Below are 19,663 nucleotides of genomic sequence, written 5' to 3'. Positions count from 1 at the left end.
CATGTGTGTGCAAACATGTGTGCCTGTATGTCTTCAAAATGAAGAGCTGTTTTGAAAATGAGGACCCAGATTTATAGAAATCCAAGTTCTCCAGGACATGTTTCTGCCACAGGTCCCGTCTATTAAGATGTGCTGGGTCATTCAGAGTCACAGGCCTATTCCAGAGAAGAACATCCATCCAGTTACCCATTCAGCTAACATGGGCAAGGTCTGGGACTCATGTCACATAAGAATCAGTCTTATGACCTTCAAGGGGCTGAAGGTATAGGGAGGCCATCAACAAGAACTCTTTACTGTTGTGTACACATTCACGCTGCTGTTCTCGCTGGAGCTGGCGAAGTTAACTCATGACCACCTTCTTGGCTTTTTAGTCTCAAAAATCCACCCCAAAGCAAGCTGCCACCACGCAGCCAGGAGCAATTAACTGGCACCCTGAAATCACCTGCCCTCTCTGGACTGGCAGTTACCTGGGGCCTATTATGTCCTGTGCAATTGGAACTTTACTTTTTGTTTGCTTTGAGATGGAGTCTCACTCTATGGCCTAGGTTGTGCATAAACCTCTAGGCTTAAATGATTCTCCTCCCTCAGCATCCTCAGTAGCTGGGACCAGAGGTGTGTACTGTTGTGCTTGGCTGAAATTATAATTGTTATTCTCAAATAATTTTTCTCACCAAGAAGGGAAGAATGTAAATTCTTTGATATCATTTAGGGTAACTCAACTCCCTGAAGAACAATTCTTCTAGTATACTGCCCTTTCAGCTGGCCATGGCTCTCTCTATCTGGGGTCTGTCACCACTTACAACTGCCATCTGTTGCCGGAGAATCAAAAGCTGGAGTCACTCTTGACTTCAAAGCAACTTCCTGCTATGTCCTGGGCTTCATTATCTGAGAAAGAACTTTTTACCATCAGTGCTGGCTGGGATGGCCCTTTCTGCTGGGAAGATTTTGAAATGTAACACTTTGGCCTGGCATCTGAGTAGATCCCAAGACAGCTGCCAACCACCATTTTACTAGGCTGCCATCCCTTTTGCATGCATGAAGCTGGCTAATTAGGGTCTTGTTGAGGGAGAAAAAAACCAGGCTGGCCCCACTTCCTCTCAATAGTTTTATTGCATCTGTAGCTATTGTCTATAGAAGCACAGACCCTGTGGCCCTCTTTGCCAAGCCTGTTTTCCTTCAACACCCATCCTTTGGTGACAGTACCACATAGTGTGCACTGGAAGGAGACTAGAGGAAGCTGCCCCTTCCTTATGGTCTAACATGCACCCCCATTCCTCCCTGCTCATCGTGCTACAGTGCAAACCAGCAGGTGCTGGATGCTAGTCACAGCATTTGTACTAGCATGTCCAACTTCATGTAGTTGGTGATACTCAGTTGAACCTCCAGGCCTAACACCTTTATAAAGAACACAGACGGACAGAAGATGCTTTCAGTGGCATGTACCTATAAGTGCAGTGTTAAGGAGAAGCAGGAGAACCCTGAGGGGCTTGCTGGCCAAGCAAAGCAGTTCTAAGTTCAGTGAGAGAGTCTATCTAAAAAGAAATAAGAGCCACTGACCTACTATCAACAAACTCTATATTCAACATGAATATGCCACATTCATAAAGATTAGTACTAAAGAGAGTCATCACGTGACTTAGCAATCTCACTTCCAGGCAGACACCCCAAACAACTGAAAACATCTCAACAACCACCTGCCCATGAGCATTTACAGCAGCACTGCTCTTGTGATTCGAAAGGGCAACAACCCGAATGCCCACCACTGGATGAAACACAACGTGCTCTGTCCGCACAATGGAATAGTATTTATCAGAAAAAAGGAACTAAGTTCTGATGCATGCTCCAGTGAGGATGAGCCTTGAAAACCTTATGCCAAAAGACAGAAGCCAGAAAAGACCACATACTGTGGGCTACCATGTCCTCAAAATGTCCAGATGGGGCAATCCATAGAGAGACAAAAGTGGTTACTGGTTTCTCAGTGCAATGAGAAACTGCTCTACCAGACTGGGAGCGCAGTGCAGGGCAAATGAAGGTAATTGCTGCAGGCTGGGTTTTTCGGGGACAGTGAAAATGCTCTAAACAAACAGTGGTGGTGAGCACACAACTTAGTGATTATATTTTAAATGATCAGATTAAACCATTTGACTTTCTGAGATGAACTCACTGATCCCAGACAGAAAATAAATGTGAACTCAAGATTCCCCTGCCTCCATCCCCCTGAGTGCTCGGATTATAGGTGTGTACCACTCACCATGCCTGATTTTATGAGGTACTAGGGGTCAAACCCAGGACCAAATGCATACTAGGCAAACACTGTACAAACTGAGCTACATGCCCAGGCCCTAAGAATGCACATTTAAAAAGGGAAATTCATAAGGTGTATGTTTTATATCTTAGTTAAATGATCACCCCTCCCCCAAGTGAAAATGACAAGCCTTTAGAAGCTCATCGATGGTAAAATATCCGGGCTTGAAAAGGATCCCTAAGATATGCTATGTACCTGAAGGTGTATGGTGTGTGTGTGTGTGTGTGTGTGTGTGTGTGTGTGTGTGTGTGTGCGCGCGTGCACACGTGTGTGTAACACATTTGTCTAACTCAGTGAGAATGTTCTCTGATAATCTACAGAGCTTCTTCAGGTTAGATATAGGTGCTGTGCCACAGGGCAGGCAGGTGTGAATGATGGCCTCAGAAAGTCACCGTTTAGAGTTCCAAGAGACAGAAAACGCTTCTTGTGGGCTTACAAGCCCAGGCAGGAAGAGCAGAAGTGCAGGTCTGGCTTTCCGTCTCACCTGAGCTGGGGCTCACATTCCTGAGTGGGCTCCACACTCAGTCAGCACAAGGCTGCTGCCCTGGTTCAGGCATCACCGTTGAAACTCGTGTCCTAATTCTGGCTCCTAGAGCTGGCTGCATAGCCCAGTGGTAAGGTGCTTGCCTAGCATGGCTGATACCCTAAGCCTGACTGACAGTCAGCACTGTAGCCTTCACACAATGTGGTCTATATCTTGGGCTTCAATGCCAGGTTCCAACCTTCCTTGAGTGAAGGATGGGGCGACGCCACTAGAAAATCACAGGCGAGGGGAATGATGTTGTGGGAGAGGTGTTCTCTTGGGGTAAATTTAGAGTGCTTGTTTGAAAAAGAGCAAATGTGGGGTTGGGGATTTAGCTCAGTGGTAGAGCGCTTGCCTAGGAAGCGCAAGGCCCTGGGTTCGGTCCCCAGCTCCGAAAAAAAGAACCAAAAAAAAAAAAAAAAAAAAAGAAAAAAGAAAAAAGAAAAAGAGAGCAAATGTGAAGGAAATCAATTGGTAGCCATTTGATAGCAGCAAAGTTGCAGGGTTTTGTTTTGGTTGCTTTTTTTTTTTTTTTTTTTTTTTGCCCCTTTTCTTTTTTCTTTTTCTTTTGATTTTTTCACTGCTAGGCCTGAAAACTCAGTGTCATTGCAGGGAAGCCTGAATAAAATGGCTGGTCACCTGAGTTAGAGTAAAGGTTAAGAGACTATTACATGAATGGAAAAAGCTCACTTCAGTGGCAGCATGCTAACATTTATCCACACCAACTTCCTCTAACGCAGGCTACTTTTTCTCCTGCCCATTTCCCATAAGCCCTTGGTAGAGAGGTTACATCGGTGAAACTTAGAAGCCTTCCAGATGGAGGGGTCAGCTGACTGGGGCCAGCTGTCGGGGAACTTCAGTGAAGGGGTGAAGGACATGCGGCCCCAACACACAGTGGCAAACAGATGGTTTCTGGCAGAAGGTGTCCTAGAGCGGCAGCCTCAGAGATGGTGACCTCAGTGCCCCTTTCCTTATGTGTAACAAGCCATAAAATTCTTGTGAGGAAGATGCTACTCCTGTGCCAAGACAAGGAAATTGGCCTTCATTATCAGGACCTGCATCCATTGTGGATAGATCTGCAGAAGTCAGCACCATGGAGTACCTCGCAGAGAATGCTTAGCTTCTGCCAGTGACTTCATTGACTGCCCTCGGCCCTAGCCTGGTTTTATCTTCCACAAACCTACTGTTTCTTTTCAAAAGGTCCAAAGCTTCTCTCTCCTTCCCCTTTCTTTTAAAGGCTACTTACTTATTTAATTTTGAGATAGCCCTGTTCCTGGTTAGTCTGGACCTTGCTATGTAGACCAGGCTGGTCTCAAACTCACAAAGATATACCTGTTTCTGTCCCGAGTGCTGGAATCAAAGATGTGCATTTCCATGCCCAGAAAAATTTGGTTTTTATTTATGTGTCTTTGAGTATATGTACAAGCAAATACATGCATACAGGTGCCTGTAGGGGGCAGAAAAGTACTCAGATCCCCTGGAGCCAGAATTACAGATGGTTTGTGAGCCACAACATGGATGCTGGGAACTGAAACCAGGTCCTTGGAAAGCAGCCAGTGCTCTTACTTTCAGGCCTATTAACTTTCTCCTTTATCTTTCTTTTGACACAGGATCTTGCTGTGTGGCCCAGGCCAGCACTGAACTTGGACAGTCTGCCACACCATCACAGTTGCATCCACATTCAGCTTTGGGCATTTCATGGTTCTTTTCTGTTGTGAGGGTCCCATGCATATGTAAAGCCCCCTAACAACAGGCACGCTTCTGTCCCGTTGATCTGCCTCATGCAGGCCTGTTCCAGATCCAGCTCAGATTAGAGGTTAAGAAACAAGCTGGGCAGATGTGGTCCTTGAACTTTGCTTTACGTCTGCCTCCACTGAATATTCTAGTTGTCCTCTCTTGGAACTCTCTTGTCACAAAAAATGAGCTTGGACCTTGGGAATCCTGACATGTGGACACAGCAAACTGATCCCAGGCCACCCTGGGGAGGTATAAACACCACTGCCAACTCATACAATGCAACTCGAAGTGTATATTTTCCTGAGGGTTCCTCCAGAGAGATGGTCTGTGGGCACGATGACTCATGAGAGAGCTAAATGAATTTACCCCACAGAGAAGACAAAGGATTTGGAACATCACTGAAATGAGAAAAATTGGCCACAACAGCTGCAGTACTTCTAAACAGATGCCCCTCCTGCTGACTTCTCTACCCACTGCTGGCAGTGTATGCATATTCTCTCTGTCTCTGCCTGTCTGTGTCTATGTGTCTGTCTCTCTGTCTCTTCCCCCCCCCCCCCCCGTCTCATTACATGCTAACTAAGGTTCTGCTATTGTTGGCAAAAAGGGACCGCAGAGGCTGGGACATATACCCCTTAGTGATTGTCTTTTAACCTTCTGAATTTTCCAGAATTACCTTTCTCAAAGACAGCTCTGGGTTACTCAGAATGACCCTGAAACATCTTGGCTTCTTCCTAGGTGGAAAAAGTGTTAACAATGCTGTGAATGGGCTTTTCCATGCTTAAGAACACCCAGTGCCAGACCACATGGGAAGAAGCCTTATGGTCCTGCCTGTCCTCATTTTGGGTATCTAGAAAACTCTTGGCCACTTTAGCTTTTCATAGTCCAGGGAGGGGACCTTCTGGCTTCAGGGTAGTACCTCAAAGTGTGCTTGTCAAAAACTATAGATACCCCATGTTTGCTAAAACAGGATTATTTGTCTCTTTCACACTTTGGGGGAAAGGATCAGTAGGAACACGGCCTGGTTCCCAGTGGATTGTTGCTGGGCCCACTGTGGCCATAGGTATACACTGCCTGCAGATAGAAGCTGGTCCTGGCTTGGGGTCATAGCAATGATAAATGCTGGCCAACTAGACATCATTGTTGGTGCCCTGTAGATGCTGTTCTGCGTTGAAGAATGCTGAAGAGAACCGGTCTCAACACCAAAACCTCTCTCCTCCCCAGAAAAAACAAATGCTGATCTATTTACATCTATAAGCTGGAGTTAGGAGTCCTTAGATTCATGGTCTTACTGAGGCTTTGAAGATGGCCTATTTAAGTAAGCTGTGTTAACTAGTCCCGGTCTGGATAGGGATAATGGGGAGTGAGGGGGACACAGGACTCTACAAGTTTAGATCAGCAGAGGGAATCTGCTTTGCAGATTAACCCTGACATGGCTAAGTGTTCAGTGAGCTTTCCTATAGGTTTCACTGTCTCATATTTAACACACATAGGTCATAAATCCACCCATGTGAGGTGCTGTTAGTGGACTTAGTGTGTCAGAGTCATGTAACCATTAATACTATCTAATTCGACACCATTTTCCTTATCCCCTAGGTAAGCCAGTACCCATCACAGCCACTCTCCCCCAACCATTCCTCTTAGACTCCCTGGTAATGGCTCTTCTGTGTCTCTGGGACTTGACTCTGCCTGCTCAATTTCTAACAGCAGCACCTATCATTCTTTGCAGGGGTTATCATGCTTTCCAGGGGTGGTGGTTCTTATGAGGTGCTCTGGCCATGGAAGGGACCCAACTCTGGGGCCTGCCTACAGTGCCCTAAACATTCCTATGTGTGTAAATTCCAGGACTTCTTTGTGGACACATGATCCCCAAGCTCCACCTATATGAGCTGGCAGAGGCCCTTTTGTCCCACAGGTCAACTGCTTCCTTGGGTGAAATCTGTCAGCTGATATCAATCAGCAAGCCCCTTCGTGCACAAGCTGATGGGGACTACACCTCCCTTCTCATCCATTACTGGGACTGACCCAACCGCTCCAATGCCGCCCCTCCCCCAACATCTTGATAAATAACCAGATGTTCTAGGTTGATTTAAATCCGCCTTCGGTCCTTTCTTACCCTTTCTCCAGCAACATATCAAATGTTATCCTGGGTTGCACTGATCAAATATCCAAGGAGGACATGCTGAAGTCTTTCTACCACTGAAAATAAGGTCAGGCTTGGGCAACTGTGAATTATCTACTGAGAGACACTGTAGAGATACCAATTGCAGACACTTGAGGATTTCCAACTTCAGTCAAAGTGACAAAGGGAAATTCAGTCTTAACTCAGAAAGTCAGAGCCTATCTAACACCAGAAGGTATGTAGAGCTTGGAAAGAGGGAGCTCACTGAGCAAAAGTAGGAAGTCTCGGGGCTGAGAGGGCTCAGTGATTTAAGAGCGCTGGCTGAAATTGTGTGCAGCCACCCATGCACAGCCGAAGGAGAAGAGGGGTAAGTGAGGAGGTGCCCATTCCACGGATCATAGAAAGCAGACTCCCCATAAATCCACCAGTGATGAAGGACTCAGAAAACAACAGGCTACAAAAGCGGCTCACAAGAGTGCACCCTTTACTACAGAGGTGAAGAGACCTCTGGCGCTCTGTGAAATTAGGCGCTATCAGAAGTCCACTTCTGATTGGCAAGCTCCCCTCCCCCTCTTCAAGCCTCTGGTAGGAGATAATGTTCAGGACTTCAAAACAGATCAGTACTTCTGGAGCAAAGTGAACGATGCTTTGAAGGCCAGTGAGGCCTGTCTGGTTGGCATTTTTGAAGACACCAACCTATGTGCTACCTATGCCAACATGTAACACTTATGCCAAAAGAATTCCAGCTAGCACTGGGAAAACGTGCTTAAGAGTTCACTATGAAGAGAAACATTTCATTAATTTTTTCCTTTTTTTTTTCTTTCTTATTAGTGGGTCTAGATGTTAGACATTTTTGCCAAAGGGTCAAAAGGTACCTAAGTACATAACTGCAAATGGAAAAATAGGGGACAGAAATCAGGTATTAGCAGTTTTTCCATTTCTTTGTGTGTGAATTTTTAATATTAATACAAGGTGTATAAAGTATTAATGTAAGTCAAAATGTTTTGGTGTACACATTTCAACATTATAACAACTGTAAATAATTATGTTAAAATTTTCTGGACAATGAAGCATTTGGGTTTTTAAAGAATAAATACATTTCTTACTGATGGGGACTAAATGGCATTTGCATAATTTTTATCATCCAGGAGATTCTTTTCATTCACTGTACTTTACTGAGTTGTCCTACATGCAAGTACATGCTTTTAATATGTCTGCTTTCAGTGTGGTTCTGGTGAGTGTAATTAAAACTCACACACACACACACACACACACACACACACACACACACACACACACACACACACACACAGAGGCATATGTGTACTGGCTTCTCTTCTAGAGGACCCAGGTTTGATTCCTAGCTTCCAAAATTGACTCACAATGTCTGTAACTCCCGTTCTGGGGGATGCGATGCCCTCTTTTGGCCTCTGTGGGTATCAGGCAGGCATGTGGTGCTTAGACATACACATAGTTAAAACCTAATGTATACATAAAAATAATTTTAAAAGTGGGAGGTCTCTGTTACCATTGAGAAACAAACAAGATGGTCTGACAAGATCTCTGTATAGATGAGTTACTGCTGCCCCATGAACTGAACAGCAAACCTTCCAATTACCAGCTGTCTCCTGTGTGTGGAACAGTGGGAGGACCACCCTTCACAATCTCCAGCAGTCTCATCAAGGTGTGTGGAGCAACGGGAGGACCATACTGTCTAGTTCCCACCTCACTCTCTTGTGAGTTTGGTTTGTGGAAATAAGTCCTCAGGAGTCTTTAGACTCATTGAGAAACATTGAATTCTGACTTGAACAGTTAGGGATCATGGGGCATGAGAGTAACCATGAAAGAAAGAAGAGAGATTTGGAAAGGTGAGACTCTGTGGCCTTCCGTTCAGAAAGGCAGACCTATCCAATATGTAAGAGAGGCAATACAAAAGGGGGAAGAACATGGGCTTTACAGCCAAATTTCATGGCTCTGATATGGTAGCTCTTTGACCATAGTAACTTAAGTGTCCACTTTGTGCCTCGTCTGTGTCATGAATTGTGAAGACTGAGATAACTCGTACACACACCTAATACAACACAAGGGACAGGGCAAGCTCTCGGGCTGGCCATTACAGCATCACCATCTAGATGAGCAACAGACCACTCTGGTGCACAAGTTCCCTAGAGTCACAGCCAGGCACAGCCAAGCACAGTCAAATGCAGTATACGTGCTGCTAGGTTCACAACCATCCCAAGGTAACCTGTCAAGGCTCTTGACACAGAATAATGGACATGGGGTCTCAGAAGCTAAGGTGTCTTTCCTGAAGACCACTGCACAAGGTTCTGAGGGTCAGCAGTCTCTGAGGGTGGTGATAGAGGAAAGATGGGGTCTATGCCCCCTCCCCCCCAGTAACATATGATTGTGAAGAGGAGATGTGAAAACTACATAGCTGCGGCATTGAGCCTGGCCAGCCAGCCAGTGCTTCATTAGGGTCTTGCTTTTGATTAATGGGAGAGCCATAACCAAAAGAATAGGCAGGAAACACTAATGCAGGATCTCTTCCTTCTAGGTTCACGAAAGTTGCCAGTGTTCTATTAAAACTGACTACATTGTATCCCCTCCCTCCCCTCCTCATTCCCTTCAGCCCTCCAAACCCCCCAAACCCCAACCCTAATATATCTAGCCACTCATCCCAGGGTCTGTAAGGGTGCTCTAACACAGAGCATCTCAGAGCCTGTCCCTTAATCTCTAACACCACTTCCTCCCTATGGACAGTAGGCTGGTGCTTCTTGGTCACAGGGCATAAGACAAGCTCCCAAACATTTTCTGATTGTCCTCCATCCCTGATCCCTCTGACAACTCCCTTTTGAAATGTTGAGGTTCCATGGGGGCTGTTTGCTACACTTGTATGCTTATTATGCTGATATAAAAAAAACAAGAGGAAGGGGAGACAGGCTCTTAGGCCTTGTCATGCAGGCACAGGGGACATCTTGAAGCTCCATCATATTGAAACTGGCTCAGGTTTACAGATTGCTCCATGGCCTCAAGAAATTCCTGCACCTTAAGGCAGGGGAACGGCGAAGTGTTTATTGAAATCTACATCTGGTAACAGTTTGTTCAGCAGCAACAGCTTCCCCGGCTGTCTCCTGCAGCAAATGCTCTGCAGGGGCCCGTAACCCCACACTGTTCATGTGTGTGAGGCCCAGCTTGTCACTCATGACATTTTCTTCACACTGGTCTGGAGGCAGAGACATTGTTCTCACTCACGGCCATCTGAGCAGATATGAGACCACATGTTGACCTTCTCTGAAGTCTACAGTGGAGCAACACAAGGGCACGGTATGGTCTTTTCTGTCCAAGAGGTCCTGTCCCATGATGCTGGTAAGACCAGTACAAGGGACTCAATCCAGAGTGACACTTCCAGGACTGTGGAGATAGGAAGGCACACAGTACTATAACCCCAGGGAAAGTTCTTTGAGGAGTCTCGAAGCAAATTCTGAGAGACTGGCTGAACGAAGAGTTTGTTTTTGGTGTCTGTGGTTAGATAACAAGATGGAGTAAGTCCATAGAGTAAAGGCCAGTTTGGTGGCAGCTTGGGGACTGGCTCCTCAATTTTAAGTGTTCCTTAACAAAGTGGGAAGCAGGGGCAGATGTGGGAGTCAAATTAAGAGTATACGGACTTATGACCAACTTGTGGAGTGGGTGCTAACACTGACACGAGCTCCTCCCTTGTTGGGAATTCCCCATTGCTCACAGCATTCATACACTTATGAGAGGCTGTCAATTACAATCATTGCACTACCTTAGCCTTACATCTCAAACTGACCAATCAAAGTAGCCCTTCCTTGCCCATTGCAAGTTCCTGAGAAGTCATATCACTCAGTCCTCACTGATGATGGCTTTTTTAAAAGAGCTATTGGCAAAAAATGCTATTGCAGAAAAATAATGTTTTTGAATTGTCTAAACCCATGTTTCTTGCTATTTGGAAACAAGAATCCACTGTCAAAGAGAGTAAAAATCAACACCAGTAGAGAACAGAGATAAGCCATAAAGAGAGACAGCCTTGACATAAGATGCCCCAGTCTCAACGCCTCCGACTTGACTCCACGTGGAATTAAATACCTTCCAGAGTGTAGGTGTAACAAAGCAAATTTATTTGGTGAATGTTGAGAGTAATAATCACCCAAAAAGAGACCAGACAGAAAAGGTGTCCTCAGCCATCCAGGGCCATATGGAAGGAATCTCCATGGTTAATACAAGTGCTGTTGTCCTCATGCTCTGCCACCAGTGTCTTCATGACTTTCTGCGAATTCCTCACCCAGTGTAAAAAGGACATGATGAAGCTCGGCTCCCAGGATGGTACATTCTCTTCCTTGTCAAATACCTAAAGGCTTTACCATAATATCATGGCTTCCCAGGCCCTTGTTCATGTCCAATATACAGTATGGGCAGGAAGTGCTCAGAATTGAATACTTCCCCATCCATCTCCTCAGGGTTCTCCAACCCTTGGCACTCATCATGTCCTGCACATTGGAGTCAAAGGCCTCCTTGAGATCTGTTCCACATGAAGTCACACATCTCAATCACTGGGCTCTGTGGGACCTTTTCCTGAAGTGATGCTTGCAATAAGTTACTTTTTACACTAAATATAGGTTGAGCTTTTGACTTCTGTCACTCATAACCAAGGTAAAGAAGCTTGTCACTGAATAAGAGTGCTATGGTGACCACATGCACAAATGCAGAAAACACTCTGATAAATACCAGGTATGACACAAGTGTTGGAGACTGATCACAGGTGACATGGTTATGACTGGCAGAGGGCGCTGGAGGAGCTGAGTGGCTGCACCAATGGATTCTGGAGCACGCTACTATGGAGGACTTTGTGACTGTGGAGCATCAAGCTGCTCTCCCATAGCCTCCACCTGAATAACTTCCCCCAGCCCCAAAGGCCCCAGGCAGGATGGCTGTGCTCTTTACCGACCCACCTAGCAGAGATGGCTCATCTAGACCATGGTATGTGCAGGGGACTGAGCAGCTCCGTTACTGTTTGGTTTCAACCAAAGCAGACCTGGCCTTTAGATTTTCCCAGCAGCCCTCAGTCCCTACCTGCCATACCTAACCTTGAACTTTCCAGCCCAGATGCCCCACCCCACCCAACCCCGTGCTCTCTCTCCTTTCTCCTTCTTCCTCCCTCCCTCTCCTCCTTCCCCTCTCTCTTTCTCTTTCTCTCCCCTTTCAGCACATGCATCCTTTCTCTCTTTCTCCCCACCCCACATAGTGACTTACCTGGCCTCTAATCTTGGGGCCAGTAAACTCACCCAAGAGCAGCTTCCTAATAAACCTGCCTTGAACACATTCTATTCTGGCTTAAATTGACTCATTCCACCCAGCAGAGAAATAACCTATCACTGACCAACTAGTCTTACAGAATCTTACAAAAGGAAGTCAAACGTCAGTCATTCATGAATGAATCTAGGGCAAAGCATAAGGCCATTCCTTTCAAGGCTCACTCATGGCTTCCTGGCAGTGCACTTGGATGTGTATTTTGCCATCTATGAAGCAGTGCTTGGAATGCTGGCACCAGTGTTCTCTATGGACATAGTAAAAGGGTTTCCCCCTTGTTCTTCTTTCATCATGAGAGTACCACAGAGTTCCACAGAGAAGTTAATCTTGATTCAGAGTGTAGATGAGGAGGGCAATCAAAACTATTCAGCCTGGGTGGTGAAGACTCTTGCTCTCGTCCTCAGAGAGAACAACAATGATTGAGACAAACTCATCTGTTTTTTCTGATGCAAGTGGCGCAGGTGTGCTCTGATCATTGTAAGTTTCCAGAAAGTCTCTCTGACAGTTCTGATGGGCACACAGATAGAGAGGATTTGGGATTCTGACTAAGGCACATGGCTCATCTGGGATTAGAATGCAGTCAGCAGGCCCCATCATATTTTTCAAGTGAATAACTAAGTCATGCTACTGTGCTTTCTTCTTAACACAGTAGAACTTGCCAGAAACTTCGGAGTTGAAATAGTGGGACAAGCCACTGGAGAGAGGAATCCAAACAATCACAATTGTAAGTCGCTAACCACACTGGTAATCAGGACAGTGGGAATCAAAATTCTAATGTGATAATGTTGCAAGTCTCACAGATAGGGGACAATTTCAAAATATGATGTGCCAAGAATTTGGCAAGGACATGGAGTTACAGAAGATTAAACTGGCCCAAATGCTGCTGGAAAACAATCTGTCGTGATCTGATGAAGTTGAAGATACACAGCTTCAATGACTCAAAATTGTGATCCCAGGTAAACAGAGTATCATTGGTATTCTAAGTTACATGGATAGGGAAGAGAGAGGGAGAGACTCTCAATGTAATCTGGCTTTGCAGCAGGGTGGGACAGCCTTGGAGGACTGAACCCAGAGCAGTCTTGCAGGAGCCCTTTTATTGATTGTTATACAAAGGGCCTTTTAGCAAGTCAATTCCTACATAACAAAAAGTCTTATCTAGAAGTTGTCCGAAGGAACCATTACCTCAGCAATTCTCAGTCATTGCAATCATTCCTGGTTGGCCAGGAATGTCTTGCAACTGAGGTCAAGCAAAGGATCCGAAGTTCCGACAGGAAGAACAATCCCATAACTCCATAATCCAGAGAACAATACAGATTATTTATAAAAGGTTACTCCCAGGCTAAGTGGCCATCACTCCAGAGTAAATACCAGATAAAATGCCACTTCTAAAATTTCACTACAGTGTATGTTTCAGTGGGGATGGTATCTACCCCTAAAAGAGTAAAACCTGAGTTTGGGCAGCTAGAAAAAGTAGACATAGACATGACCTTGGTTGGTAGACCTATAAAGCTGACTCTATCCAACATTATTATTAAGCCTATGACACATTGACACAGTGAAGTGCAGTGCAGGACCCTGTGAGCTGTACCCAGCAGCACTCCAGTCAGCCTCATGTCCCCAACCAGAAGTGTGTTGGAGGAGAGAGACTAACTAAGGAAGGTGCATGGAGACCAGTGTTGAGCAAACTATAGCCACAGCACAGACCACAATTCTATTCATGAATGTTCAGGACAGAACTGAATTATTTGGGGATGTGTCCCCCAGGCTGACGATGAAGAAGCAGGGTGTGTAGAGTGGCTGCCACCAGGACTGCAGGCGGCAAACAGCACATGAGCTGGGAAGGGCGAATTTACATCACACTTCATTCATGAAGCCATGGAGAACCCATTATGGTTTTTCTGCATGTATGGTGGATGACTTTAAAATATTAAGACAAAAAAAGACAAGCAGGAGGGGATTTCCTTGATCATTGTCATTTAAATGTCTAGAAAGCAGTTTGGGCCTCGAGTTCTCCCCCCTCAGAGGCATGTGGGTCTGTCGGAAGCCTGTGCACCTGGGCCCAGCGAGTCAGAACTCATTCCTCAAAGGAGGTGAAGGCTTGAGTTAGAAGGCTCAGCAGGGGTCCCAGGCAGATCTCAGAGGGAAGTGAACAGGTTGAGACAAGATGGATGAACTGAACAAAGTCGGGGACCACACAGCAACAGAAGGATGGACCATGGGCCTCCATCTCTTCCGGTTCCACAGCCACAACTCAATAAAGAGCAGATGGAAAGACTTAAAACAGCATCTCTGTACTGAGCACGGACAGGATTTTGTTTTGTTTTATTTAAGATAGGGTTTTGTTTAACCCAGGCTGGCCTTGAACTCCTTATGTGGCTGAAGGTGGCCTTGAACTGCAGATCCTTTGGCTTCCCCCTCTCAAGGGCTAGGATTAAAGACATGCAGTGTCACTGTGCTTATATATTATTTTGATTTTTAAGACCGGACTTGAAATGGCAATTCTGCTTCAGACTCCCGAGTGCTGAGTCTATAGCATGCTCCACCACACCTGGTCAGACCTTCTCCTTTTATTATTCCTTAAGAGGTACGGTGTGATAACTGGACATCACTGGCAGCATTTGAGGGATCATGGGTGATGGACAGATGACTCCAGGCATTAGAAAGGATGTGCACAGGATCCATGCAAACGCTCCTCTGCTTTATAGAGGGGTTGGCATGTCTGCAGATCAATTGTGAAATCAACATCCTTGATGCTGAAGGGAACACTTTGGGGACTCCCCAGAGGAAAAGTGCATCTGGCTAGCTAGCCTCCGAACAGCCAGTAAGAATGTGCCATTGGCTGTCTGTTTCGTGTTAAGACACCCCCCCCCCCACACACACAGTTCTTTCATATATTCTGACAATGTTGCTAATCTGACACTCTAAAACTCATTTAATACAAATTACTTCCAGGGCCCGGGTCTGGTGGCACATGCCTTTAATCCTAGTACTGAGGAGGAAGAGGCAAGTGGATCTCTATGAGTTCAAGGCCAGTCTGATTAATCTACAAAGCAAGTTCTAGGACACCAGGGCTACACAGAGAAAGCCAGTCTCAAAAAAAGCAAAAAACCAAACCGACCAAACAACCAACCAAACTTACTTCTAGGATGGTTAACGCTTGCTTAAAGTTCAAAGGTGTGTGGCATTACATATTAAGAATCGCTTTTAGTTTAAGAAAAAAAAAAACTGAGAAAAAGTTGTATTTAGACTGCACTAACTAATTTTCTATCATTTTTTAAAGATTTCATTTTAAGTTTAAAAATTATTACTCCTCCCCACACAGTGTGTGTGTGTGTGTGTGTGTGTGTGTGTGTCCAGGCCTTTGAGTGCCACAGTACATGTGTGGGATCAAAGGACACTTTTGAGATAGTATCTTATTTCTACCTTATTGTTGCTGCTGACTATGTACCTCAGGCTAGCTGGTCAACATGCATTCTGGACAACTCCATGGCCTCCACCCTCCATCTTGTGTAGGAATACTAACACAGATTTGATCTCCTAGATCCAAGATGAGTTTCAGGGCTCAACTTCAGCGTGGCAGGCTTCCATGACAGCCATCTTCCTGGCTCTTTGCCTTCTAAAGATTTTAAAAGTATGCCGACACCTTTGTGGCTAGGTGTCATCTCAGATCCCAGATAGACTCAGGTAACAGGAAGTGATGTTGATAGTGGGAGGCCTGGGAGGAAATCCCGCCTCTACCTCCAACATGCAAATCCCAGGTCTTCTTGCAGACTGGCCTATCCTAGATCCTTAGGCCTACACTGCTCAGGCTGAAGTGGGCCCAGCTATCATGGAGCAGTATCTGTTCCCACAGGTCACTGACTAAAGAAAGGGGAGGGAATAAAGGGAGCACAGAGGGAAGAGTGTGCCAACAAGTATCTGGGCACAGAAACACAAACTAGGTTGGTTCTGAGCTCATGCTTTCAGAAATCAATGCTCGCAGCTCAAGTTTGACAGAAACAACACAGATGTTTTATGTGTGTGATCCTTTATGAAAATCAACTATTTTTGAAAACTTTTTATGAAGCCAAGTTTTTTTCCTTTTAATAAAATGCCAAGCAGAATTAGGTGGGGTCTCTTCCAAGGAGGCTCAAGGTAGGAAACACACAAATACAGAAACAAAACAAGGGGTTGCAAATTGGGCTCAGGGCAGAGCATGGTGCTGAGCAGGCATGAGGTGTGGGTTCTATGCCCAGCACACAGACCAACAAGAAAAGCCTATCACTTCCTTCTAGCTTGTTAACATGTTTGTTAAAGCACACAGCTTTGTAACTGCAAGTGGTGACCAGCTCTTGATTGCCTTTCCAGTTTAGGGAAGATGGAAGCCAGAAAGAAAGCTCCTCAGACCTGCTCTTCTCCAGGTGAATTCCAGATGAGTCATGAATTCATTGGTGAAGAAAAAAACCTCTCAGGGACCCTTGGATTTACTTAGAAGCCAGTGGAAGAGTAAGAAGGCAGAGTGATGTGGCAGATGCTGTAATAGCTATTCCCAGTTGTCAACTTGACTATATCTGGAATGAACTACAATCCAGAAATGGAGGGCAGACTTGTGATCCAGATCTTGAGGCAGAAAGACACAGGCTTTTGATCCGGATCTTGAAGCATAGTGGCCATGAAAAGCTTAGGCCCAGGCAAAGTGATACAGACCTTTAATCCCAGGAGACAGAGGCAAGCAGATCTTTGGGTTCAAGACCAGCCTGGGACAGAGCAAGTTCCAAGTAAAGAGCAGCTTAGGTCCAGACATGGTCACACCTTTAATCTGGGCCACACCTCCTGCTGGAGGCTTGGACAATAGAAGAGGAAGGTTTTCTTCTTTGCCTGTTTGCACGTCCGTTAGCCTAACACCTCGCTTCATGGTACTGAGCAACTACTAGATTCTTAGACTTCAGTACACTGCAGACTGTAAGGTATTCCAATAGTTTCCCTTAATATAAAGAGACATTCTCTAAGTTCTCTGACTCTAGAGAACCCTGACTAAGACACAAGACACCAGAGGATGTGTCTGTGAGAGATGGGCAAAGTGCTGTGTGTGTGGAAACTCGTAGGCTCAGTACAAAAGCGGAGACTCCCTGTAAGGTAGATGCATTTCCGCACCTGCTCTTGATGTTCTCTCTGCTCCCAGGCTGCGACATGGACTTTAAACCTGACCATGTGCATGGAGGCTTTACACAGTGATGTTCAAAAGCATGTCATCAGTGGATTTGTTTGTTCCTTTGCCCTCTTCGGCTTCATCTGTAAAATGGGTACTTCTTCCTATAAGATGGCTGTAGGCATATCCAGAAGAGAAATGTGCTGTTGGCTATAGTACAATCTCAGGGGCCCTGCTGCCACAGTCACATATGGAACTCCTGCTCTGCTTTTCCTGTCCTACACTGGGAGTTCCAACCTCTGAGAACCAGTTTGCTCTTGCCTGGAACCCCCTCTGGCATAAAAGCCTCCTGAGATTCCACAGAATCAAAAGAACCATGTGTCAGCTCTGCTCCTACAGCCGCAAGCTCTGTGTTGCTTACATCCTCCCTCCCCCAGCACCACAGCACTGCCCCACAGGACCAGACCCCTCTGCTTCCACCGCACCACAGCTGGGCAGGGCTGATGAACACTGGCTGAGACTTAACAATACTGGAGGAGTAGGCGCACACCTTCGCTGCTGTCCCTTCTACCTCTGAGCCCCCTGACCAACCGAGAAGCAGGAGATTCAGACCCAAAATCTCAGTGCAATCACAGAGCTAAAATGCATTTAATTTTACAGTCTTGAAATATGGAACCCCCCCAAATTCAACACGAGGCAGCTGTTTTGCTTGCAAATGAGAAGGATCAGCTGTGAAAATAGAGACCCCAGAAAACCAAGGCCAGGACAGGCTGCGAGGACACCTCCAGGGGCCTGCACCGCTGAGTCAGGAAGTCGGGTCAGCGGTGCCTGGCCTAGTGCTACCTAGCTCTAGGAATTCACTCAGTTCCCAGGCTCTGCCTCACAGACTCCATCTTGAAAAGCCCCTGCAATTCAAAATGCATCCACTTAGTTTAATGTTTTCATGACTTAAAGATATACACAAGTGCCAATCAAAGCTGAGGATCCAGGCAGGCAGGCCCAGACACAATTCCTGTCTGACAGGACTGATTCAGTTTGAAAAAATATTTTTTAGGTTAATGTAGTATCTTGAAACCTTTATGATTTTATGTCTTTTGGACTTGAGTCTCATGGTTTAGAGAGGACTCCACTCTCAGGATGTAAAAAGGATCGTGTTCCCATGGTTTAAGGAGGACGAGTGCCTCTCTTCTGTTGCTCAGCTGTCTTGTCTGCGTGTAGCATGTGACTCCCCCCTTTCTCTCTCCCATGGCCTCTAAGGAGATGGCACCATCCAGCCTCCTCTCTGGAAGGTGGGAGTCCACTTAGACTTTGCCATCCACTCTTCAACAGGACCATCCCTAATGCCCACATAGATAAACATCTCAAATTTCTGCAGATAACTCGGACAGCAAACAAGAGGGACACACTTTATACAGCGAGTTCTCAGTGAGATGCTGCCAAGCTGGATTTCAAAAGACAGGCTCCAGTTTCCAAGCTAAGCAGCAAATGGCTCTGTGCCTGCAGTTTCTGCCTCTCCTCCCCTCATTCAGGAGAGAGGGCCAAGGCTGACCTTGAGCGATTGCTTCATAAGGAAAAATCAGTGCAGGGCACCATCCCAGGACAGACTAGGGGTGATGGGCTAGCAGAGGACTCTGGGAAGACAGAGCTAGGTGCTTGAATAAGCTCATGAGTTCCCGTAGTGAAGCTTCTCCATTGCAAACAGGTCTGAGTGCTGACACGGGGGTTTCCCACTGCTTCCCCTGGCCTCCAAAGGCATATTTGTCATCAGAGGCTCTTGATGAAGCTGTACATAAATATCTGACTGTTGTTAAATACAAAACAAAACAAAAAACTATTCCACAGAAACCAAATCAAAACCAGCTGTGAGGGCGAAGGGCCAAAAACTTGGGGTAAGTGCAAAGGCCGGGCAGAAACACTTTTTAACAGCGTGGCTGACTGAGTAGAGCAGAGTGGAAGTCTTTCTGCCCATGAAGTCACACCATACGGCGGCCATGTTTCTCCTGTGACTTTGCTGTGAGGACAACAGACATCCCACCTTCTAGAATTCTGTAGCTCGATGAGTTAAGAGTTCTCCGGCTGGATCTGTCAGTGCAGCCCTCCTTGTGGCTGCCAGCCTGCAAGGGACTATACAGCCTGCCTGTGTTAGCAGGTGGTGCTCAACTTCCCTCCCCTGCTATCACTAATTAACTCCATGAATCTGCAAGAAGCATGCTGCTTCACCAAACTCTGAGGACATAAACACTGTGACCACAATGCTAAGAATGGACGAGGCTGGCATCACCCACAGTGCAACTGTCCTGTGTTGCCCAGAGGCCTGAGTAAGGGGCGGACAGCCTCAAGTTAATCCTGGAGGTGGGAGAATGGCTGGCTTCTGACTATGGGATCTGGGAATTTCAAGCTCTTAAGCATGGACCAAGATGGTTTGTTTCATCAGCTCTCTTAGGAGTCATCCTTTTCTCTTTAGTTGGACAGAGTAGAAAAATATATCTTGGCGTTTCTCAGAGCATGATGCTGAACCACAGT

The 19,663-nt window shown here is 46.0% G+C and overlaps 1 protein-coding gene across 5 annotated transcripts in view; it reads right to left on the bottom strand.

Annotated features, from left to right (window-relative positions):
* Atg7 (autophagy related 7) overlaps positions 1 to 19,663 on the bottom strand; it is a 207,535-nt gene that overhangs the window by 60,623 nt on the left and 127,249 nt on the right. The window contains exon 19 of one of the 5 annotated variants that reach the window (XM_008763239.4): positions 131 to 18,045. The exons of the other annotated variants lie outside the window; for them this stretch is intronic. Within the exon in view, the coding sequence (XP_008761461.1) occupies positions 17,998 to 18,045 (48 nt within the window). The 3' untranslated portion in view covers positions 131 to 17,997. Of the gene's footprint in view, positions 1 to 130; positions 18,046 to 19,663 lie in introns of those variants that run through there. 5 annotated transcript variants of the gene reach the window in all.

The sequence above is a fragment of the Rattus norvegicus genome, chromosome 4 (genome assembly GCF_036323735.1).
Source record: "Rattus norvegicus strain BN/NHsdMcwi chromosome 4, GRCr8, whole genome shotgun sequence".
Classification (NCBI taxonomy): Eukaryota; Metazoa; Chordata; class Mammalia; order Rodentia; family Muridae; genus Rattus; species Rattus norvegicus.
This window is presented reverse-complemented; position numbering and strand designations above follow the sequence as displayed.